The sequence below is a fragment of the Myotis brandtii genome, unplaced genomic scaffold (genome assembly GCF_000412655.1).
Source record: "Myotis brandtii unplaced genomic scaffold, ASM41265v1 scaffold69, whole genome shotgun sequence".
Taxonomy (NCBI): Eukaryota; Metazoa; Chordata; class Mammalia; order Chiroptera; family Vespertilionidae; genus Myotis; species Myotis brandtii.
Window position 1 is genome coordinate 521,890 of NW_005370700.1, and position 25,685 is coordinate 547,574.

The following is a 25,685-nucleotide window of genomic DNA, read 5'->3' on the forward strand; positions in this document are numbered from 1 at the left end:
GTCATTTGCTTTATTTTCATAAAAGAAAAGCAGGAGGATGCTTGCTTTCTCTAATTCCAGACCCCTTACTCCAGAACCTTCTGTACTAGAGAGGCACTTAGCACAGCCAACCCTCTTCCCAAGACCAACAGAGGCCAGCTAGTTCCCCCACATTAGCACTTATTTCCAAAACACAGCTGGCTCTGGATAGGCCTGACTATCCAGACTATGGAGATGTCTGCCTAAATACCTTTAGCTTACACTGCAGCTCAGCTCTTCTGCTCCCCATGACAGCAATGGTCCTCTTCCAGTGGCCAATTCAGGTCCTGGATTTTCCATGTTGCATTACTAGGACTATTCCAGTTCACACAACCCTCCCTTTGCCAACTTATAGATTCCATTTGGGAACTATGACATAGGCAACGTGGGAAAACCGAGACTCAGAGTGACCGGCACAGGGTCACAAGTCAGTTCACACAATGGTTCTAAGACCTGGGGAGTCAAAATCACCTGTAGAACAATGTAAATTAGTGTTGCTCCACTCAATGCCTTGTTTAAACACATCAAACATGAAAACGGTCTCCTTGACTACACTAAGAGCCCTCAAGGTCGTGTTTTCAGACCCGCCCTGGCACTCAAGACTGCTTACTGACTGCTTCTATAGAATAAAAAATACATAGCATTGTCCTTTTCCAAACAAATCCGCATAAATAAATAAGGGACGATTAATATTTATTAGAGAGTTTCAGTGCTGTGTACCTACTCTATTAGCCATGAACGTAGCAGACTTAGCCAGATTCAGAAATGATATTCTCTCACTCAAAGAAACCTAAAACTTGAATCCATTACCTACTTGCTTCTACAGATTGAGTGTAGTCCCCCCAAAAAACAGGTGTATTTTCATTATTAAGCTGCACCCAAAGTTTGCCTAAGTTAAAGTTAAGAAAATACAAGGTGAGAATGTAATTTAGATTTCTACACAGGGAAGACATCAAATCCTACAGTATTCATAACAACAAAAAGCTCATGTCTAGAGCTACCTGCACATTGTACTTTGATATAAATGCAAAAGCAGGAACAATTCGCTAAATGATCTTGAAACACTGCTCTTTTTGTCAGAGGAATGATATACCACTGGTCAATTACCATGTAAAAAGCCCATTTTCTCACAATTCCATTATTTCTCTATAATTATTCCAGCAAAAATCATTATAACTTATTAAGTGCAGAGAATAAATGGTTTTAAAAGTGAGAAAGGGGAAGAAAAGAGAAAGGAGTACCAGAAATGTTCTCCATCCTGACCGGGGTGGTGGTGACAGGGCATTTAGAATATATGTAAAAATTCATTCAGCAGTATGTTTAGGAGTTATACACTCCCCCACCCCCCGAAAATGGTCTCAGATCATGAGACAAGAATGCTAAGGAGGGGGCATTTTACAACTCAGATGAATAACCGAAACAATCACGCCGTGTTACCTGTCGGCCTTCATCAGCAGGTTGGGTGGCAGCTCCAGGAGCTGGTTGTGCTGCACATCTAAGACCTCCACTGAGGTTCTTTCTAGCCGTTCAGGTAGACTCGTCAGCTGGTTATGTCCCGCCAACAGCTTCCGGAGACTGCTGTTACAGAATAAGCTGTGCAACAAGGGACAGAGACAGAAGGAAACTTACTTAGAGCTAACGTGGGATAAATACGAAAAAGTGAACAGGAGTGGGAGAATACTTAAAATTATCTCTCCAAAAAACAAATTCACTCAGAGCAACTGCAAATTCACTTTAACAGAAGCTCAAACTTGGAGCTGTTAATATTTCTTTATTTTCCATACTTTCAAAAAAAGAGGGTGGCAAAAACTATGAAAAGGGATTTTAACAAAGAAGCTCTATTTAGTGAAAGAGAAAGACACGTTTCATAGAAGATTTGGAAGAGAGCAGTCTAATCTTCCTAGGTTCATAAGGCAAGCTTTAAAAGGTGCAGGATTCTCAAGGTAGGGCTTGTGTCTTATACACACGGAACTCGGACTGTTTTACCCACAACAGATTCTAAATAAATGCAGTCAAACAATTTTACCTATAGGATCAACATTCAATAAAGGATCCGTCTATCCAATTAATCTTTTACAAATGCCAACTGGGAAAATGTTACATTTTTCCTCAGTTGCATTTCACAATCATAATTATTTCTCCCTTTCCTCACTTCCCTAAGTGTGTATATTTTTGTTTTCTCTTTGGTTTAACCCTAGACCAAAGTAGACACTCCCTCCTAAAGAAAACAGAATGCCCTTAATCCACTATTTTCTGCTGTGCCTTAAAGAGCTCTTTGGAAACTTGGTTGTGTGTTTCTTCTGTGGATTATCAAAACTGCAATAAATGATGAATACTTAATCTAAAAAGTACACTCTATGCCAGACATCAACAGTTGTAGAGAATAAAACAAACCATGGGTTCCAATACAGAAATCTGGGGCCTGTGGGAAAGTAAGGCTATGATATGCATCAGGATCACTTCAGAGAGAGAATTCATTTACACTGCTGTCAAAGAATGAGGCTTCCTAACCCACAGACCATTTCCCACCATTGTGACCTCACTCACTGACATCTGCTGCTAAAACCACTCTATGTTACAGCCATAACTTTATTCACTTTAAATATTAAAACCAGATTCTTCGCTCACAAAGATACCAGAAACTGTTCCAATGCTGTGACAACACAGGTCAACATTAATGACATCTAACATGCCTCACTTGGCAGGTTTAGATATCAATGTGACAAGACAGATTATCTAGGACTGTCAGTCACAGTTAACACAGGGTCTCTGTCATGGTCACTCAACCCAATAATTCAGGATCTGCTTCACCAATTTTACTGTCTTGCAGTGGAATTTAGAATTGGGTTGTTTATTATTTACACACACACACACACACACACACACACACACACACACTTTATCCTTAAATAGATGGATAATTTGGTGACAAAAATCTTTATCCTGATTTTTCCAAATAAAAAAGTAGATTTGATAACTAAAATGAGTATTAAATGCTAATTACTGGATTTAGTGAAATTCTTTTGGATACTAAACACTAAAATACCTCCTTTTCTTTTTAGTACATTTCCACTTCTAAATATTAATTTCTGTTCTGTCAAACCCTTCATACACTTAGATAAACAGGGCTTGAATAGTAAGTCAACTTCTAATGAATCACTATCTTGTCTAAAATGTTACATTAATGATGGGCTAACCCAAAGTTTGCAACTAAACGTCACAATAAATGAGAAAACAATACATACTGTGTTTGTCCCACGGGTTAAAAACAGAAACACACAAAAACAAACACTGTTTTAATTCCCTGACAATAGAGCATTTGGGATTTGCTTTGAATAAACATTTGTTTCATTCCCCCAAAAGGCCTGTACTAATGTAGAACAAATCAAAGGAAACTCTGGGGGATAATTTGATAAAATATCTGTTATCTGGAATTTATTTAATTGTTGTTTTATGTATATAATATCTTTGTTGTAGCCGACAGTGAAACAAAGGCCTTAGACTCCAATATGCTATATCTGCTGGATTGGGGTGGTTGGAATGGGGAACAAAACGGAAAAAATAGAAAAGAAGATCAGAAAAGATTTTTTAACAAATTATTTTCCCCCTATTTAGTAGTAGCCTGTTTTCATCTTTGCTATTTGTCTTCTAAAAGCACCCCATACCCCGTGCACACACTCACATACACAATGCTGTCCACAGGGCACATCACCAAACCTTCTGCTGATAATGGTGATGAGTTGCACTGAGTCACCTAAGTGCTCAGTCAACATAAAACTCTAAGGCAGAAAGCATTTTCAAATGGATTGACTTTATGGGTATTATGTATGGATGAAAAAGTAAAATGAACTGAGTTTTCCGGGGATTGAAAATGTAAACCATGATTTTCTTTATGAGAACTATATTTTAACACAGTGTTATCCAACAGAAACATAAGGCAAGCCACATACATAATTTAAAATTAAAGATGAAAAGATTTAGGTAAATTAATTCTTATAGTACTTTTTATTTGACTCAACATATCCAAAATATTATTTTAACATGTAATTAATATACAACATTATTGATATATGTGTATATTTTCTAATTCAGCACTTCTCAATTAGGAATAGTCACATTTCAATTGCTCACCTGACCCGTGGCTAATGGTAGTGACTACATATTAAACAGCTGAACTCTTAATGCCTTTATTAAGCTTACCAAGCATGTATATGTCATCATCTTTGCTCTTTATAAGAGACTATAGGAATACCAATCACATACCTTTAAAGATCATGCACCTAAAGTAAACTTAAATCCAAATAGTGACATATTTTTACAGTATTTTCATTGATATTTTTTGACTATACATAGTTAGAAACAACTGACTTCCTTTGTTCAGTGATTGACTGAGAATGGTGCAAATAGCTAGATCTGAGCTGTAGCAGCCACTAGTCACAAATGGCTATTTAAATTTAAACTAATTAAAATGAAATAAAATTTAAAATTCAGTTCCTCAGTCACTGTAGCCACATTTCAAGTGCTCAACAGTCACATATGGTTAGTGCATAGTACACTGGATAGCACAGATTAGACCACTTCAATCATCACAGAAAGTCCACAGGCCAGCACGAGGACAGATTACTGATTGCATGGCTAGTCACAGCCCAAAAATACTTTGTACCACAATTAGTTAACTTGAAGATGTCTATGTCTATGGATATTAGACATCATCACATGGCTGTTTTTGAAATCTTGGCATTAAAGTGAAAATTATGAAATAAAAAAGAATCTAGTTTGCTCTTTTTAGGTTTAATAATCTAATAATCTTTTCTCCCCCTAAGTTATGTTCAAGGAAAACCAAACATTGTTTGTGAGTAAGGTAGACATGTCAAGTTAATGGACCGAAGGGGAGGATTCTGAAAGAGTGAAGATGAAAGAGTCACTAATCGTACTGTTTGCCGCGTCTCTGAAAATTGCAGCTTATTTAAAAATCTCTGCCAGGAACCACCTACTGCATGACTTTGAAAAGTTTGACGGGGAGTCAAAGCCTCACTTCACTCTTCTCGAGGGAAGTTTATAACTTGAAGACACCACATGCGGTAAAAATACTAAATATTAGGTTTAAAAAATAAGGTTTAAAAAACTCTTTTAGAGGAAGGTGCAGGAAGATATAGGGGAGATAAATGGTGAGGGGAGGAGACTTCACTTGGGGTGGTGAACACACAATACAGTGGTATTGTGCACCTGAAATCTGTATAATTCTGTTAACCAGGTCACCCCAATAAACTTTATAAAAAGGAAAAAATAAACACACATACAAAAAAAACTCTTTTAGGGGTTCCTAGTAACAAGTTAAACACTGAATCAGAAATTTTTACAACTGCTTATCTAATTTGAGATTCTCTAACTCAATCTGTCATACTTACCGTGCAGGAAGTTCACATATTTGATTATGGCCAATATCTAAAACTTCTAGCTTTCGGCTTTCACATACCCACTCAGGCACATTTTCCAAGCAGTTCCTAAATATAAGAATATACAATAGTTTTCTTTGATCGGAATGTGGCCTAAAATATAGTTTGAAACTCAAAATAATTACATAGACTAAATAAAACTTCAAATGAAATACCAAAGTAGAGCAAGTATAAATCCAAAGGATATGAGTATTCATCTTAATCTAGAAGCAAAATTGTGATAAGGAATAAGAAGAAAGAAAAAAAACAAGTAGGAAAGGACATAGTTACATCATTTTTAAAGTCTTTTTTTTTTTTTTTTACTTTGGCTCCCAGAATTGCTTTTCTAAAAAGTCTATAAACCCACTCAAGTTTAGAAAGAAGAGGTCTTAGATTGGAAACGAACGAGCATACACTTCTAGTTAAGTTGAACAGTCAAATGGCATAAAAGTTTTATTTTCCAATTTACATTTCACCCTTAACACTGAAATAGTTCTCAACTCCATTAGGCATCATGAAAGCACAACCATAGAGAAATGGAAAGATGGCAGCAGTGCAAGTGCCCTGGCCCTTAACGCTCAGAATTATCTGAAAACATTTACTTAGGCATCAGGTGGTAATTATAACTACCAGAAACAAGTGAACTAAATTAATCATGACTTTAATTATTAAATGAATTGACCTGTTCTTACACAAATTTATTATATTTGAATGTCTCCTTAATTATAGATGGTTAGTTAACCTTTCACTTAAAAAAAAAAAAAGCAAAATGACCAGGCACAAGGAATCTAAAATGGTATGGATGTTAAGACTATTATTATTTAAAAACAGACCCACAATTCCAGAAAAATAAAATGCCTGGGACAAGGATTATATTAGAGCAAAAGTGAAAATAGTTGTGATATTGGGGTGATGGCATTATGTGAGGCTTAAAAATCATGCTCTTTATTTTTGCTATTATATCAACTTTTCAATTAAAATACAAAAAACATGTGCTATTTTCTGCTTAGTGTCTATACAGGCACATCAGGTTCTGGCTTTGGAGCCCTAAAGACTGATATATTAATGATTTTATTTTGTAGTAATTAACCACATCTTAGTAAGACAGTAGAGTGGAAGTGCCTCTCAGTATAAGCAACCTCATCATAGCAATAAGTGTGGAACTATGAACTTGAGGAGCTCTAAGGACCTAATAAACACCATTTTGGATGATGGCTCACTTCCTTCAGATAACATAAATACTCACACAAAGGGAGGAGACTGAAATACTCAGGGCTATCTGAGGGGAATCAGAGGTTTTCTAACACAAAGTCCCATGGTTTGGAAGGTGAATGAGGGAGAGCACACTACAGTGAAGATTCTGGACAGGAGAGTTACAAAGAAGGGGAATAGTATTTAAGTGGGAGACTTCAGGAACAATCATGATGTAAGAGTTTCCAATTCTGTCTTACTTAGGGGCTTCAATGGGAACCAGTTGCTAATTACATACTATAAATAAAGGGAAAGTAGATTCACTCCATGGTCAATGCTCTTAAATAAAACTTTTCAAAATAAATCTTTGCTTGCAAACTCCACTACAGTGCTGTTCTTATTTAAAAGATGAAGATAACAACCAAAGCTAATAGGAAAAAAAAGAATAACTTAACCAGGTAATACTGAATTTCAAGTACTTTAAAACTATTGACATGAATTTAGTAGGAAATGCATGAAGCACTACTACTCATAAAGGATTTTATAAGTTTCTAAGAAAATTGTAATAGTAACAATTTTCACAATAGCTAAATTCGAACACATTCTTATGTAACTATGAATGAGCATATCATTAACATATCCGATTTACACACTGAGATGAGTTAACAGTGGCACTTTGAGAGGACCATATCCTCCCAAATACTGTGGCTGTTCAGAAAGTATGGGGTATTTTGTTTGGAATTATGTTAAAAGTTAGTTTTCAATTTTAGTGTGTTAAGATTATTAAAGTTTAATTTGTGTAAATACATACTTTATGTTTTCAGGAAAAAGTCTTGTATAATATTTTTGGGGACTGGAGTAGTGCATTAGTATAAAAGGTAAGATGGTGAGCTTATTCACAAATAAACTGAGAAAAATGAGTAGGCGGCATGGAAATACTACTTTGGAAGCTTTGTGGCTACTTTCTAAGGGTTCTTAGCAAGGAGATATATGTACAAAGTAACAAAGAGGAAGGGGAAGAAAATCAAAGAAATATAATACAATATTTTTTTAATAAAATCAACATCATTTTGGAGAAAGACATGAAGATGAGGTTAATATAATTAAGGAACTACTGGACCTTCTAACCACATGACCCGAACTCACTAATCTTCCAAACCCAAGCCTTGGTGTACAAATTGCCATCCCCACCAACATAATACTTTGATTCTTCTGGCTTGAACTACATACATAAATGTAGTATTTTAATGGACAGATATTTATATACATTTTCAGAGGGTAAGTAAAAACTTTTGAATTTAATTTGTATTATTTACCTTGAAAACAGAAAAGGTTTGTATGCATATGCTCAGACAGAATTCTCTAAGTGATTTTCAAGCCAATTCTAGAGCATTCTAAGCCTTGGCTTCTTACCTTGAAACATCCATGTAGAACAGATAATTCGGAACTGGGTAAACATCAAGCTGAACAAGTTCTAGGAGGGGGAAAGAAACACAAAAGCGTTACCATTCAAGTGACACAGAGCCTCTTTGTGTGCAGAATATCATTACTGTGCTTTTTTCTCCATTGTTTGTTTAGGCTAGGAAGTACAATATGTCCATCTGTTCTACTTTGAAACTCCAGGAAAGGACAGAGAACTTCTAATTTAATCACAAGATCTTACTCAAGGTTTAAAATGAATCACTTGTTCTACTTTCCTACCTCAATCCCATCCACTTACTGTGGTTCTTCTATTGTTAGGCATGCTAAATTTTATCTGGAAGATGAACTGTATGAATACTGTGTTGTTGTTTTTAACATTCAGTGTTCCTTCCATAAAACCAAATGAATCTTCGCTTTTGCCTTTTTCACTCTACTGAAACAGCACTCCTGAGGACCACAAATAACGTCCTGAGGACCACAAATGACATACTCAGATCGAGAACCCTTCCTCAAAATTATATGAAACGTGTCACCACTGTCCAGGTAAGGCTTTGTTTTGGGGACACAGTAGTTTCTAATCACAGGGTCAGTTCTCACCTGATTTTCTATTCTGGCACCAGCTACGTGGAAGGGTTTGTAAGTCTACTTTTACCATCTTCTCTTTTCCAGTTACCTTACTTCCATGGTTTCAGGTACCACCTCTAAGTCTCAAATCAACATTTGTAGTCCTGACTGACAATTCCTATCAGCTCAGTGAAGACCACTACAATAACCTGAGCAGGAGTGGGTGGTTCCACTCTTCTCCCACAAATGCACTCTGCACACTACTTTCATGTTAACGGTCCTATAGTGTCACTTCCATCACATGCCTCTTCAAAGCTTCACCAGGACTCAAGCCATGCATCCCATAATTATTTCTTACCACTCCAAAGAGTTCAGACCCCCCTGTCTTCTCCCATCTGCCAAGCACACCACATTCAGATTCTTTCTTCTTCAACACCTACTTTGTGCCTATGACTATCCAAATCCTGTAACCCTTCAGTGGCCTGGAGCTGTTTAAGATTTGGCTTATTTCTCCAATGCGATGACAGCAAACTCATTTTTAAAAATTCCTTATCTTTTAGAACTCATATACTACACTATGCAAAAACAAGTGCTTGTTAAACATTCTGCTTAACTTGTAGTAGTAAGTACTTGTTTTCATTCATGCTGGTAGGAACTAAAGTCTTCACATTAGCAAATATATGCCCCGATGACCATTTCTTGATCAGAATGGCCATGATTTCCAAATTCTAAAAAAGAGAGCTTGTTAAATAAGTAAGACTCTTGCTTTGTGGTGTGCTTTTGGGTATATAATTTAGGTTTTTTCTTAAGGTGACTTCGTCAGTGGAGCACAAAATCTGAGACCCTGAAGAGAATACACAATGGATTCCTTTGCTTTCACTCTCCAGGATTAAATCAAGGTTCCAGATTTACTGTCATTAACAAGGTAGCTCAAGAAATAGTCACCCTCTCCCCACTTCCTTTCAAGCAGAGGTGCCCAATCAAAAGGGGGAGCAACTTATCTAAATATCACAATATGACAAAACAAATTAGGAATAAAATTTTGATTCCTTTAAGTACCAAACCAGAGTTTTTCTTTTGTGATTTTTTATCTTAGCAAAATTTGACACTTATTTTACTAAAGAAATATCAAAGCAAGGCCGAGATGATGGCACTGAGAAAATTCTTGGAACCAGTTGAGAAACTTTGATGTGGTCTATGTTACATACCATTAGAAGAGGCATAGAGTGCTTTGAGGAAATAGCCACAGATGTTTAACGTCACCAGTTGATTCCTTTCACAGTGTAAAACTTCAATGTTGTTGAAAATCATGGCATCTAGATCACCAAGCTTATTGTCACGCAGATCAAGCTGAGTGACATGCTGGAGAAAGTCCACTTCATCTGCTATTAACTTCTTAATTATGTTCAGTCTTGAGAGGAAAAGGACACAAATAGAGACTATAATTAACAGCAACACTATAAATAAATAGCTACACCCTAATACGGTGAGATAAGAAGGGACTCCAGTCGCATTATATTCTAGTCCTCCAGGATTTCTTTAATCTCACCATCTAGCCTTCCTTAACAGGCCAGATTCTCTGGTTATCTTTAGCTGCAATTCCATGAGGTCTTAACCTTGGCAATATATTCTGAAACACAATTTAGACCCTTAAGGCTGGAGGAAATGCATGATTTTACCTTAATTCATTTCAAGAGGAAAGAAATTCATTTATTTCCAAAGAATTTGGTTGAAAGTATACAAGAAACAAAATCCAGAACAGCCCAATAAGCACATTACAGCTGCACTGACTATAGCGAGCAGGTAGATGAGCAGTCATATATGAAAGAATTAAAGGGTGAACTTAGAAAGAAAAATAATGAATGAGATGCACATATGCACCAGAGACTGGAATGCAAATATCTGGATTTTCGACAGGCTCAGAACCAAGAACTGATCACCAAAACTGTATCTTTAAAATATTGCTTGAAAGAGCAGACAGCAGAAAATACTAAAATTGGCATCTAGGATTCATTGAGAAATTATAAAATGAAGGACAACAGTGGAGAGCAACAAGTCTAGAATGGAGCAGGGCACAGGGAAAAGCTGGCAGAATCTCAGCCATGAGAACCAGATAGCTAATGGGCTGAAGTGGCTGGGGATGAGCTGCCAAGAAGGTAAGTACACAGGAATGGGGACTAGAAACTGATATAACAAAGACACATTTAGCTTCAAAGGGGAGAAAAACAGATGAAAATCCCAATTCCCAGCTTGCTAGGCTATGCCCAACTTCTTTACAAACAAGAACCCTCTACTGCTCTTTGTAATGAGAACAGAATACTGAGACTGTGCACTTGGGTTAGAAGAGCATTAATATTAAGGCTGGAGCTTAGAAAAAAGCCCAGCGCTCTCTGATAGAATTTCTGACCTTTCAAAATGAAAATAAAATGATGGACTAAATTATTAATAGCAATAGCGTAAAGCCACTGACACACAGGATGAGTGACCGCACAGAGTGAGGATTCGTCAACCCGCAAGTACAGCATACGGCCTCTTCAAATGTCCCCGAGAGGATGTTTTTGGCTCCTTCTCTTTTTCATTCCAGGTTGTAAGATTAAAAAACTGGCCTCATCCCAGCTTTTGACTATTTCCAAATGCTGGCTAGATTCCAGAATATGCATGCAGAATAAAAAGAAAAAAACAAATCTCATTTTGGATATAAAAGACTGCAAGAACTGAAATCTATATCCCATGATCTCCCTATTCTACACTTTATATTATCTTTGTAATGTGGCATTATCATGTTCACTTGAAACAGCTACCCCCACAATTTCACTGTAGTAATACTAAAATAATTAAATGGTTGGTTTAATGAAGAGACAAAAAAGGAAGTTAACATTCCCACTGTTTGGTTTAAATTGCCACGTCTTACCAGGATTTGAATATCAAAAGTTTTCAGGCTCACACAATAATACAACTATTTACAATAAACTTATAAAGAGTCAAAATATGGTTAAAATTTCCTTCCAACAATCCCCTCAATTAACACAGTCATTTTATCTATTTCATAAATTCTCATTGAACATTACTTTGCAAACAGTGAAAGACTATGGTGATAATGATGACGATGACTTAAGGCTTTATGCTCGTAAGAAATAAATAAAACAAGGTGTCTTTCAACAGCTTCTGAAATTTAGTAAGGAAAAATCATATATGCTTTCATATATAAAGTATAAGGACTACAAGTAAGTGATAAGTGCCATAAATGATGTATAAAATTCAGAGAATAATCATAAAAGATGCAATGGAAGAGGAAACATCGCATCTGAATCCCAAGGGTAGGCTGAACTGAAAAAATGTAAATGGGAGAAGAAAACGGTCCCAAGGAAGCAGCAGGATGGCTTCTGGACTGAAGAGAAGGGCATGGGGTGAACATCATACATGAACAGCGCAGAGTATGTGAGGCAAGTGAGAATATGGCTATGAAAGTGGACTAGTCAATTAATACTTATCAATTAACACTGATCTGCTAAGACCTAACTCTGGTGGATCAAGAACCAATAAGAGCAGTGCTTCCCAGTTACTATGGTGAAAGACCTATTTTCTAAACTTCTGATGTCATAGAGTCTATGACATAGACTGATAGGTAGTCACTCTGTACACGACCAGCATGCAATTCACACCACAAGCAGCTCACCATGCAAGTTCACCAACATGGAAACTAGTCTGTTCCCTGTACAATGAAATGAATATACTTTTATGAGCTTACTTGGATATTGTGGCAATGCTGAATCACTGTATGTTTCTAAAATGTTGTCTCAATTTCTATACATATCTTGCTATGGAAAAGTAGCAAATAGTTGGATTGCCAGCACAGGTCAGAGGACCACACTTTGAGCAGCTCTGAGCTAGAACCTCCTCCTCAAGGGATTCACAGACTAGTAGGTAGAAACTAGATATAAGAGCTTGAATACTTTAAATTGGAGAATTGAAGGCTCTGAGCAAGACTGTGCTTGCTCAGCTAGGAAACAACAGTAGCAATGAGAAGGAAAGGGAAAGGACTAGGGAGAAACTAGAATGACAGAAGAACTGATAGAATCTGGTGGTAAACTAGAAACAGAGTCAAAGCTGGGTCTGAATAACCCATGAAGTGGTGTTGCTATGAACAACAGGAATCCAGGGGAAAGAAGTGGTTGAATAAAGAAAAGAAACTGAACTCTGTTTCACATGTATTTGGTTAAGTGTATCAGTAGGGGAAACCAAGGTGAAATTATCCAGTTGGCAGCTAAAGTGGAATTAGTTCCAAAAAGAAAAATAAGAGTTAGAGAAAGACGGGAATAATTAACAAGGAGATGAAAGGTGAATGACAAAGCCATGAGACTACAGGCAGAGAAGTTATCAAGGAGAGAGGCGTGGGTAACATCCACATTTTGAACAGAGAAGAAAAGATGGAGGAATTATTAATGATGCCATAGAAGAAATACCAAACTCAAAGAACAGCAATACAAGAAAAAGAATAAGATTAAAAGAAACGTGATCACTTTTAATCTGATGTAACACTTCCATCTGAAGGAATAAAAAATGAATCAATAAAATTAGCCCTTTGCTTACAGAAACTAAGTGAAACTCCTCCTAAATCATTCCACTAGCTTCAATTTAAAATATTAAGGCAGACTTATAAGCAAATTGGACCAGATTTTCCCCTCCTCAGATCAGTGGCCTAGCGGGAAGCAGTTATCTACTCACGTTCATTCAACCTTGACAGAATGACCAAAGTCTTTTCTAAATATGAAGGTTTTTTTAAATCCAAGTGACTCAGAGGCAAGTAATGTTAACAATTTAGAAAGAAAGTTAAGACAAAGTGTTCAGTTCCCTCACTTGTCACATTATCAAAGTCAATAAATTAGCCCATTTGCATTTCCTGAATTAAGAAATCTAGGTCTGCAAAACTGCTATCACTTTCCCAGGTGTGACAGGTTTGATTACTCCTTTAGTCAGAGGACAGGTTAAGCCAAGCAACAAGTTGTGGGACAGGAATGAATGGGTTTCCTAGGCCAGAGCACATGAATGCAGAAGAAAGAATAAAAGATGATGTTACTTTATACTGACGCAACTCGACAGGTCTGAGTGAGGGCCTGGATCATCAACAGAAAGGAAAGTAGGTAGCAAGGCCAGGAAAGAACCACCTTTGACAAATGGAGAGGTGTAAAGATGCAAGAAGGACAGCTGAGCAGGTTCTGTGAGTAGAAAAGCATCCTCAGTGAGGTGATAATAATAATACAATCACATTTGCTGGGAGAGTGAGGTTTATACCTCAATTCCTTCCAGAACTCTATGAATTGGGTTCTATTAACTGTAATTTAGAAATGCTAACAGTTGCACAGAGACACCAAATATCTCACCCAAGATTGAACATGGGGAATATATGGTCATCAACCTCTAGCTAGTGGGAGAGTTAGTTTGGTTGAAAAAGTGTCAAACTGGTCAAGTTAGTATGCAAGTCTAAGCCCCAAATGTTGTTTCTGCAGTAATTCAATCCCATGACAGGCTCTTGTTTCTCCTTAAAATAGAGAGACTTAGAATAGCTTCCTCCTTGTGGACTGGTTCTTTCTACATGAGAAGCGAAACTGAACCTTACGCGCTGAGGGATGACTACTGAGCATCTCTGATGTAGCAAAGATTGTACTAGTGGTTTCCAGTTGAGTTTAGTGTGATTGGGATTCAAACTGCAGGTTCCCTGCTCTTGCAAGGGGTGAGAGTGGAGGTTCTAGCCAAACAAGAAATTGTGAGTTCTACATTTTTGTAAAGACCAGTAAACTAGGCAGAACCACCTGGCTGGAAAGATGGAAGAAAAACAAATTTAAGAAAGGAGATATGCTCAATGATGTTAACTGTTTCAAACCACAGAGAAGAAGGACTAAGAGAGTAAAATATCCATTTTGCTATTAGTGATATGGTTTTATTTCCCCATAAATAACTCTCCCTGGTTCAATGGCCCCTATCTATTCATGCCCTTATCTATTCATGCAAATTAAAACTGGGTTCAAACCTACAAAACAAAGCAAGACCTTCAAAACATCTGATCATTCCATTAATGAGAACATTTTAAAAGCAAGTATCAGGTATGAACAAGTCCTACCATTAATCATTATTCTTCCTTCTGGACAGAAATAGAAAAATGGGCTCTAATTATAACTATCCAGCCTGCAGCCCTTAGCAGGAAAATGTTACCAAAGGGGTTATAACCTACCCCCCAAATATAAATCGGCCACTCAAATGGGATCTTTTCTTAAAAATAGTTACCTTAGGTCCACATGTTTAATGTGAGGCATTTTTCGTAAGGCCTGCAGCCTAAGGGTCTCCATACAGTTTCCAGACATACAGAGCTTATCCACAGCAGTCAGTTTCTCCAATACCTCAGGAATGTCAGTGAATTCGTTGAAAGAAAGACCGAGATAACTAAGCTGATGCATGTTCTCCAACTCAGCAGGAAGGCTCTGCAGAAAGTTTCCATCCAACAAAAATGTCTGTAAGCTATTAAAGAAAACATAAGAATTATAAAGAGAATATGTAAATTTTACATTTTTATTATCAACATACAAGTCCCATAAGTCTAGATCATATTACTACGAAAAGAAAATGCACTTTCTTTGCAAAATATATGAAGGGAGGGCCTGAGGCAATAATACATCAGAGAGAAAAGATCAGATAAACATCTTAAACATTTATTGAAAACAAAAATTATGGTTAATTTTCCTATCCTGGATAGGCATAAATGGGAACAACGTGAGCTAATTGCAGTGTGAGTGCCATAGATGAAATCAGCCCAAATACCCATCTTTCATTGTTACTTTAAAAAATTAACTTCTAAGTCTTAGAATTCAGCAGAACCTAGAAAATGAGCAAGTAACCCCTCCTCCCATGTTCAGACACACTCATCTATAGGGATCTTCCTTTCTAAACAGAGATATTTTAATTTTTTACAAGATACTAACAAGTATAAAAGCTAACAAATGAACTCCACATAAGAACCTAATTGGAGCCAAGACTTATATGACCAACAGAAGTTAACTAATATCATGTGCTATGGTCCTAATGTAGCCCCCTAAGGGGTTCGGAGGGACACTCCACAGGGGGTTTCAAGTACGCACTTGTGCATGACTCCCACGGCTGCTGGGACTGCTCGAAGGGCATTGCAGGACACATTCAGCTCCGTCAGGGTTGGAATATTGCAGACTGCTAATGGGAAGTCCCCTAAATGATTATTGGAAAGGTTGAGACTCTTCAACTTGGTGAACCTATTACAATAAAACAAAACAGAAGGAAATAAAAGACAAATGTCATAGATGCACAACTTCACATAATTTTAGCACAGTGTTAGAGATAATCCAGCCCAACTCTAATTCAACTGAGGAGGAAACAGAGTCCTCAGAGGTTAAGCAAGCAGCAGAGCTGGAATGCACAGCTTCAGACTCAAAGACCAGTGTTTTATCTGAAATATAAACATCATATTAAAAAAACAAACATCACTCTACAGTTGGGGAGGTGACTTCTGCTGGAGTAAAATATTTCTTAGCTTTCCTTTAGCCAGCTTAATTCACACATATGTGAATGATAACAGAGAGGGAGGATAAGAACGTATCTTCTGAATTTCTGGGTTATCCCACACAAGTCAAACACTTTTCTGCTTCACTTCTCTCAAATCCAAACCTGAAATAATAAAAAGCTATACTCTCCAAGGCAAGTAAGTTTGTAGTCCCAAATTTAAGCACCAATTATCATTCCTCAATCTCAATGCAGCCATTGGTATTGCTAACCAGACACCCTTGGAAAGGTCTTGTCACTTTAATGACACATGATTCACCTAGCCTCTTCCTAGCTCTCTCCAAAACCTTTCTCCAATGTTTTTCTTCTTTATCTCCTCTTCCCCACCCCACAATTTGGTATTCCTTACAGATCTCTTGTCATTTCTTTTCTCTCCCTACACTGTCTCCCTTGGAAATCATTTCACTGTTGTGTGAACAACTCTCTCTAACCCATCACTTGTCATCTCTTCTCTCCTGTGCTTCCAGTCCACAACCAAACTTACCATCCTCATCCCAGACCAGCACTTTCTCCTGTTCTATTTTTTTAAATATATTTTTATTGATTTTAGAGAGAAAGGGAGAGGGAGAGAGAGAGAGAGAGAGAGAAACATCAATGATGAGAATTATTGATCAGCTGCCTCCCGCATGCCCCTTACTGGGGATCAAGCCTGCAACCCAGACATGTACCTTTGACCAGAATCGAACCTGGGACCCTTCAGTCTGCAAGCCGATGCTCTATCCACTGAGCCAAACCAGCTAGGGCTCTCCTGTTCTAGTTTTGTTAACAGCTCTTTCATTTTCTCAGTTGTCTAATAAATATTAAGTTTTACTTCTCTGTGCACTCCTATATTTGGCCCATTGCCAACTTACACACTTTTTCTATTTGAGATGAGAATCAGATGAGTTATTATAGTATGCTAATTATTTTTAAAGCTGTCCAAGCCTAAATACTAGAAGTAAACATATTATATGCCCAGAACAGATATACACATATCTTAAAAATAAATCTAATTCAATCCAGTCAGCATTTTAAAAAAACTGTCAGGAGAACTATTTGCTATTGTTTTTTTTTAATTGATTTGGGGGGGGGGGGGGACAGAGGGAGAAGAGAGAAACATCAATTTGTTGTTCCACCTATTAATTCAATCATTAGTTATCTCTTATATATGCCCTGACTGGGGATCAAATCTGCAACCTTGGTGTATAGGGACGATGCTCTAACAACTGAGATACCTGGCCAGGGCCAACCTATTTGTTGAGTTCTATAATAAAAAGCGTTTAGCTTTGTTGTAAGTAGTTACATATAGTTTATTCTAAACAGAAAGCTAACAATGTGCCTATTTTACAGGTTGAAAGAGTTACCTTGACTTTTTTATAATAGGTTGTTTTCTTGGAAGGCGGAGTATAGACCTAATAGTATTTTAAAGACGGAAAAACTCCTTAAGAATGACTGCTAAACCTGAATAATCATTTTAAAATTTGTTTTCTATTTTACAATTTGATTCATTAGGCCTTCCTGAAACAAGAATGCTTATCGTCGATTCTGATTGTCTATCATCTACACAACATAAGCTAGAATGACATGGTCTGCTATTCCTAGTGGAGGGATTCTCAAAGTAATGCTGGGAGACCACAGAAGAGGTTCCTAAGACCTTCACAGGAGATTCCCAAGTCCAAAATCATTTTCATAACAATACTAAGATGTCATCTGCCTTGTCACTCATTTTCATCTCAATGTCCTGGAGAGATTTCCAGATGGAACCTGCCTTTGTGAGAGCACACCTGATTGGACTGGAGATTTCCAGACAGAACCTGCCTTTATGACTGCACAGCTGATTGGATGCCTGCTAGATTTGGTCGAACATTTCATTAACTCACCCCTAGTGCCTTGGCAGGGCCAGACCAAATGATTTCTCGGGCTGGATGCTCCCCACCTCTGATCTAGGTTAACACACCTTTGAAATACCCATTTTTCAGACCCCTCGGAAGCATAGCCACGAGAGCACACAATCATAACTATCTTGTAATCCAATCCCTGCCTTGCTTTCTCCTACCTTCACAACCTCCTCCTTAATTCCAAATGCATAAAAGAAACTGCAACTGTCCTTCTTCAAAAAGTATCTGAGATTTTTGCTTCCTGGAACTGTCATCAATTTGGCTCAAATAAACTCTTATAAAAATTATCCACAGGTCTGAGGTTTCTCATGTCTACAGGTACAAAGACTTTTCAGAAAGTGAAGAATGGAAGAATCACAATTCCAGTAATTACTCCAGATGGGAAATGGAAGCAATGCAATGACTTTTGGAAAAGTATCTGTCAACAACCCAACAACCGGGGAGGGGGCGGGGCGGTATTCATCTATGCAAACAAATTTACTAGGATCAAACCACTCCTGAGAACAAAGGAAAACAATAGTGAGTTTTATAAGCTTAAATGGAAGAGAGAGAGAGAGAAAAAGCAAACTCTTAACAATTACCCTCCATTAGTTTTATGTATATAACTTTTGTGTTTTAAAATGGCCACCAGCTCTAAATATAAAGAAATGCAATTATTCTTTGCATCAATTCAAGGACAAAAGCACTATCAGACCTTACTGTGAAGAGAGCTGCCCACAGTCCCAGGAGTAAGAGACCCCATGGAACAAGGAGTCTGGCACCCTTCCCTAGTTCTGCTCTGTCCAATAGGATGCAATGGGCATTAGGTGGCTGCTGAATACAAAAAGACTTAGTACAAAAAGAATGTAAACTCATTAATAATTTCTTAGAACTGATAATTTTGATATATTAAATTAAATCACATAGATAATTAAAATTAGTGTCACCTCTTTTTTCTTACTTTTTCGAATGTGGCTACCAGAAAATTTAAACTTACATGGTTCCCATAACATTTCCATTGAAGAAGTGTTCTCTCCATTCTAACAGTAAACAGGACCGTGGAATTCCCTACCCAAATGATACCAAATCTGTTTTCAGGGCTTGTGTGGGCCTCTTCCTTGGACCCATCCTCCCATAATAGATCCTAGGACTGGACAGAGCTTGGAAGTGTGGGCTGCGTGGCCACCACACCCCTAGAGGGTGAAGGATGGAGCTAGAGAAAAGAAGAGATCTGGACCATTGGGCCAGCTCTCTCCACGATGCCATAGCCAGTATAGAATCCCAAGGGATCTGAGGATTTTAGATTAGAATCAATGCCTGCAGATATGGGGGTTGGGAACAAGTCACCCGAAGATGTGCCTCTGTGGTGTACAGATTTGTTCTGCCCCTCCCTTAACTACCTAGAAGAACTTGAATTAGAGGCCTTGCCCATATTAAGAGAATATCAGAGGTAACATCTTGCAATGACCTTTCGAAGCCCTCAAGGTACCTTACCTCATCCCTAGCTCAGCATGTCACATAAACCTATTTTCTCTTTGTTTCTGAACCTCTCGTGCACGCAGGCTTCTCATACATATTTGTGTATTGAACTGGGTTGTTTCTCTTGCTAACCTGTCATGTTTCTGTTTGAGTAGACCAGCTGTCAGAACCTTGAGGATAGAGGAAAGTTTCCTCCTCCTTCACACAAGTCATCATACAAGTATACTTGTCAAGGTCGGAGGAGAGATTGTATTTTATTTAACAGCTTGTTAGCTTGGTTATAACTTAAATATTTAGATATATGGTATGGGGCCTCCATTTATACTCTTTCCCTACACCTGTATATTTTAAGGGTTAATTCTGATATATAAGCATCTTAAATTTCTCTTACTCTTTCTCACCACACTCCCCACCCGCTCCTCATATTCCTCCCTGTGCGGCCCCTCCCCCAAACTCTCCCCAGAAAAGAACACAGTGTTCAGCATACTTGTTTAGCTAACAAAGCACTGATTGTTTCTGAGAGCTCAAGTTCTTGATCAGAACACATTAAAGCTCATCTGTTTTGGAAACTCTAGCCCTTAGCCTTCTTAGAGTCCCACTTTTTCTTAATAGATATAGAAAGCAGTCAGATTACAGGCCTCTGCCAATTCAAAAACCCCTCCAGAGAAAGATAAGAGGGATAGTCTACCTAGAATCTACTTCCCCTTTGTCTTAAAATGGGTGAAAGAGATACCTGGAGGCAAAATTAAGAGAGAAATACTAGATGAAAAATGGGGAGTGGATGTCTTTTCCTCCTTTTACCTTCCTTCAAAAAGAATGCAGAGGAGAGAGCAAGGTGACAACACACCTATGGAACAAGACTAGAAATCTCTATGTCTCCTAAAAATACTTATAGCTCTGTCATGCTAACAGGTGAACCAGATATGTTATCAAATTTGCACAGATCCAGATTCTAAAATAAAACTGGACGGCTTTAACAAAAATATGTATTTGGTGAAATACTTTAAATAATTTTATATTAAACTAATATCACAGTTTTTAAATCTTAAAAATAAATCCTTAAAATGAAATTACATCATAGTACCTCAGGCTATAAGTATTTCCTCATAGCTGTTTAATGTAGGTAAGCAGAACAGAATCAAAGCATCACAAAATTTAAGGTCAATAAAAATTATTTTAATGATGATTGTAATAACTATAGTGGTCGGTTTAGCAATGACAATGGATGAGTCTTTTTGATGCTTTAGAAAGTAAAAGGACAAGAAACTGTGGCTTGTTTTTTAAAAACATCTGTTACACATGTATACTCACACAGCCAGTACCAAGGCTAAAGAGAGGTACTTGAAATGGATAGATCTTCCTTATTCCTCAAGGTTATCAGAAGTGAGAATAAAAGGGTCTTTTGAAATCATTTTCTTTCATGTCCCAAGCTCATAAATTGAAAAAGCAGGCTCAGAGAAACCATGTGACTAGCACATTCAACTTGAATCTACTGCCTTTCATCATCAGTACTGCTTCTCATCTCACCTGCTCTTCTTTTATTACATCTTTATTAAAGAGTTGAATGTAAACAGGTATCAATTACTAATAATTCTAAGTCACAGGTCAAAGAAGGGCCTCGGAGTAGTGTCTGGAAAGCATGCTTTTCCCTCTCTTTCCCCCTAGTGGGTGGCCTTCCCAGCAACAACGGATATGTGGAACACTAAGTACACGAATATTCAAACCCTTTCAGGCACAGCCCAGGGCTCCCCAAACCACCCAACACCTGAAAAGACTGACTTCACTTTCCACAGCAAGCAATATGCTTCAAGGAAACAGACAGAACTCGTGTGCATTTGTTCTATAATAGAGCTCAGAGTAGGGAAAAGAAATCAAGTTAACATTTACCCAGAGTCTAATAAAGAGTAATCTTAGTTAATTCCTAAAATGAAGTTACAAGGTTTGGTATTTCAGTATTACATCAGCACATGGTAATGGGCACTGTGTGTACTTTCAGAACTCAGGTCTGACTTAATGCAAAGTTCCAAGGCGCATGTGTTTTTTAATACCAAGTGTCACAGAAAAGTACAATCGACCAAACATACTTGATAATTTACACTGACAGAAAAGTCTAATTGTGTGTGTTCACATAGAAACAATGAAGTCCCTTTCAAACTAAGTATCCTAAGGGGCACATAGCAAAATGCATGATTATTTACAAAGGGTGCGCCTTGAGATGATAGAAGATCAAAGTGGAGATAGGGAAAGATGGCAGAATAGAGCTGATAGAATCACTGCTTTGCCAAACTGACGACGTTTCTTTCATTTGCATTTCTTACTGTCTTCATATTATAAAACAAAGTTATAATAACAATGATACTGAATCTAGACAGAAACTGTGCTAAACTGTCCAGGGGTTTGATTTACTGATATGTGTACCTCTTCCTGTCTTTCTCCAATTTTACAGCCATAACTAATTAACAGCAAAGCAGGAACAGCACACACCTTAAAACTGCCATTGAGGAAACAGAGCAATCATTAGTTTTGTCCCTTAACTTCTTTTAATCTAGACAGCAGTACACCATGTTAATGTATTTTATAGTCTTCACTTAGCTTTAAATGGATTTTTTTTCTTCATCACTAAATTTCCAGGTATAATATTCTAAACTACTCTCTTGAGGAAATTATTTAATGCTACAAAAGGAAAGAGTGCTTAACTTCTTACATTAAATCGAAAGGTTAAAATGCATCACATCGATGCATCCGATTTTCCTGCCTTTATCAGGAAGATATATAGGTGTTTAAAACAGATCAACCACAGCTCTATAAGCTTATTTCATTCTGGTTTCAAAAAAACTACTTAGACAATGGAGAGGAGCCATGTTTTCCAGGGCAGCAAAGAAAAGGCAAAGGTTCTATGATATCAAACTTAAGAAAAATAAACAAACGCACAAAGACCGCCTATTCTCACACACCTCCTCCTCCCTAGCTCCTTTTATCAGGATCCTAGAAGTGCTTCATCTTTTCTCCTTTCTCAGCATTTATCCACTCATCTACCCACACTCAAAAATTTAAGTACAAAATTCTTACTCCATCTGAGCTAAAGGGAATGGCTATATATACCTGTATATATCTAGGGCACAAAGCCAAGTAAATAGCAAATTGAGTATTTGGAAACATAATACTAATTGGTTTTTAGATCCATCTAAATCTTTAGTAGTTTTCCTTTCAGGAACTAAGGATATACTAGTAAAATTTGACAGTAAAATATGGTGGAAGTAGTTCTATTTTAAAACATATTTCCAATGTGCTTAAAATGAGTGTTACACATTACACTCATGAAGAGGAAACCATACTTGTTTTATTCAATGAGTCAGAGGAGAAAAAAATCAATATTATTTTCTGGAGTTATTATTCACTACAAGTGGGTCAATTAAAAAAGGATCCCCTGGGTGATTACATTTCCATGTTTTTGTCCCTGTGGGGGGACATGCTAATACACTTTGGAAATTATTAGGCTTCAGTATTAAGTAATGAAGGACCTGTTGGAGCTGTAAGCCTAGCTCTGGGCTTAGTCTACTGCTTCCCATTAATTATGAAAAACAGGCTCCCTAATAATGATTCGGAGTGGCCGCACCTTAGCAGAGTGTGGCCAGGCAGTCAGTGCTTTGTAATACTCACTATATTAACTTTTAAGAGAAAGATTGTATTTGATTACCAAAATATTCCATGCTCATTCTAACAGTCAAACTATAGGAGCATATAAAGAAAACATTAACCGTCTCTCCAGCTTCCTTCCAAATCCCAAGCTCCTGTGAGAACCAGTGACAAGAGTGAGGTGTACATCATTCCCAAGCTTTTCCTCCTGAGAAAATACAAACATGAATAAATAGGAGCTAACCTCCCTCCCTAATTTTTTTAGTGGGATTATGCCACATACCTTTCTTCGGGAACTTGTTTTCTCATCTAATACAAACAATTCTTCTTTCTGAGTCAGGACATAAAAATCTAACTCACTCTGACAGCTGCAGGATACACAGAGCACCAATGTTCACAATGTATTCCATCCTTCCACAGACTGACATTAGGAGCTCTCCAGTTTTATGCTATTAGAAAGAACTCAGCATCTCTATTTGTGCAGCAATGATTTCACTTTGTAATATTTATGGGTGCCCAATGCCTTATCCATAATTCTGAAATCCAACGAGCTCTGAAAATTCAAAGATTTTTCATTGATTCATGTGGTGGCAAAAGCTGACTGGGACTGATGCAAATACTCATTTTCCCTCTTTAGAAATATGAACATGTTTGCTTATGGAGTGCCATCCCAAACCCTTCTGGAGGTGTTATATAAAACATGCAGTGTAGGCACCATAGTAATAGCTTCAATAATCTGTAAATCTCTGAATTCTGAAACACAAATGGCCTCCTGAGTTCTGGATAAGGGATTGTGAACCTACATTTCTAACAGTATAACTGACTGGTCCAAGAGCATGTGCAATTTAAATTTTAATGTGTGCTTCAAGATTACCAAAAAGTTACAGAAATGTAGAAGTTTCTTTCCATGCTACTACCTTCACTAACATTTCATGTTAACATCCTTTCTAGCATTGCTCATGTGAAGGCCAAAAGCTGGCAGGTCTTGGTCATCTCAATTTATATTTCTCAGTGAAGTTCATCTTCTTTGAAACTCACCTTCAAACACTTTGCCCATTTTTCTGCTGGGCTGCTTGTCTTGTATTTACCTGTATGCAGAACTCCCTGAATGCCGTGTGCCACACTCAGGGTCCTATGGCACACGTGTCACATGACACTCTCAGCTTACCATTTCCTTTTTCCCAGGATTAACGGTGATTTTTGCCACACATGAATTTTTATTTGCTCAAATTTGGCAATCTTTTTCTTATGGACTCTATGTTTTTCACCTTGCTTGAGAAGGTCCTCTTATTCCACCTCAAAGTGGTACAAATGTTCTCGTATATTTCCTTCTAATATTAATGTATTTTGTTTTTTACATTTAGATCTTTATTTTACCTGACATTTATTTTTACATAGAATGTTAGGTAGAGATCTAAATTTTTTTTTCTGGTAACTAATTATGCAATACCATTTATTAAATAAAGCATCCTTTTCAAAATCCATTCAATTTAAATAAATGTCATACCCTAGCGGAAGAGAGAAGGAAAAGAGAAAGCTTGGTGTTGTTCAAATAAAATAGAAATATCTGGGTAAAAACAAGTTACATTTACTTTTTGTTTCTCTTTCCTTTTTTTCCAAGAGAATGTATAAAATCAAGTGCCTGTGTTTTTGTTCTTCCTAGGAGCAAGCCCACCTTGTGGTTTTGAGCCACTAAAATGCTTGAAATGAAATGATTAGTTTAACAGAGTAACGTTTTTTTTTATCTTTAGAAAGACAATTGTTGGGACGGGCAAAAAAGTACTTTGAAAAATGTGTATTGAATGCACTTACTCTCAAGAAGCCTATTGAAGTCAATGAGTGAGAGAGACATCAGTCAGTAATGTGCTTGCTTTATCTTCCACGCACTCCTCAAATCCTGATTCCTTCAGTGTGGAACTTCACTGGCTCGTGAACTTAGTCCCACAGCCATGTTTCAATAGTTTTGTTCCAATTCAGGAATAAGATCGAGCAACTTGTATGTGCTATCACAGTTATGCAAGAAAACAAAACAATTTGTGCAAGACTTAAAAGGCTCTCTCATGGATGCAGAATGAAGGAAAGAATGCCTTTTGCCCTATGTTCCCCTTGGACCTGTCTGTGGCTGCGGTGGCATGAGAAACATCTTAATTGCTGGGTCTGCTTCAGAGTTGCTGGGAACACCTACGCCTCAGAAGGCATGACTCAACTCCGTTCAGCTCTCACACTGCTCTCCACACCCCCACTGCCCTGGGATTGAACTCTATCGCTGACATCTCCGTTTCTTGGTGCAGCATTTTTTCCTGATGTCCCTTTACAATGTCTGAAATGAATCCACATAAACTTATGCCTGCCATTCTGTTCCAAACAATTCAGCATCTCTATTTGTGCAGCAATGATTTCACTTTGCAATCCACCAGCCTCCTTTCCAGTGAGCACCTGCCAGGGTCTTCTGGGAGGTTCAATCGCACAAATGCTAATGGGGCACATGACCAGCTTCTCA

General features: G+C 37.5%; 1 protein-coding gene across 1 annotated transcript in view; it reads right to left on the reverse strand.

Annotated features, from left to right (window-relative positions):
• PHLPP1 (PH domain and leucine rich repeat protein phosphatase 1) overlaps positions 1-25,685 on the reverse strand; it is a 212,964-nt gene that overhangs the window by 37,737 nt on the left and 149,542 nt on the right. The window contains 6 exon segments of the mRNA XM_005881787.2: positions 1,456-1,611; positions 5,427-5,522; positions 8,058-8,118; positions 9,839-10,041; positions 14,913-15,143; positions 15,761-15,907. Coding sequence (XP_005881849.1) covers positions 1,456-1,611; positions 5,427-5,522; positions 8,058-8,118; positions 9,839-10,041; positions 14,913-15,143; positions 15,761-15,907 — 894 coding nt within the window.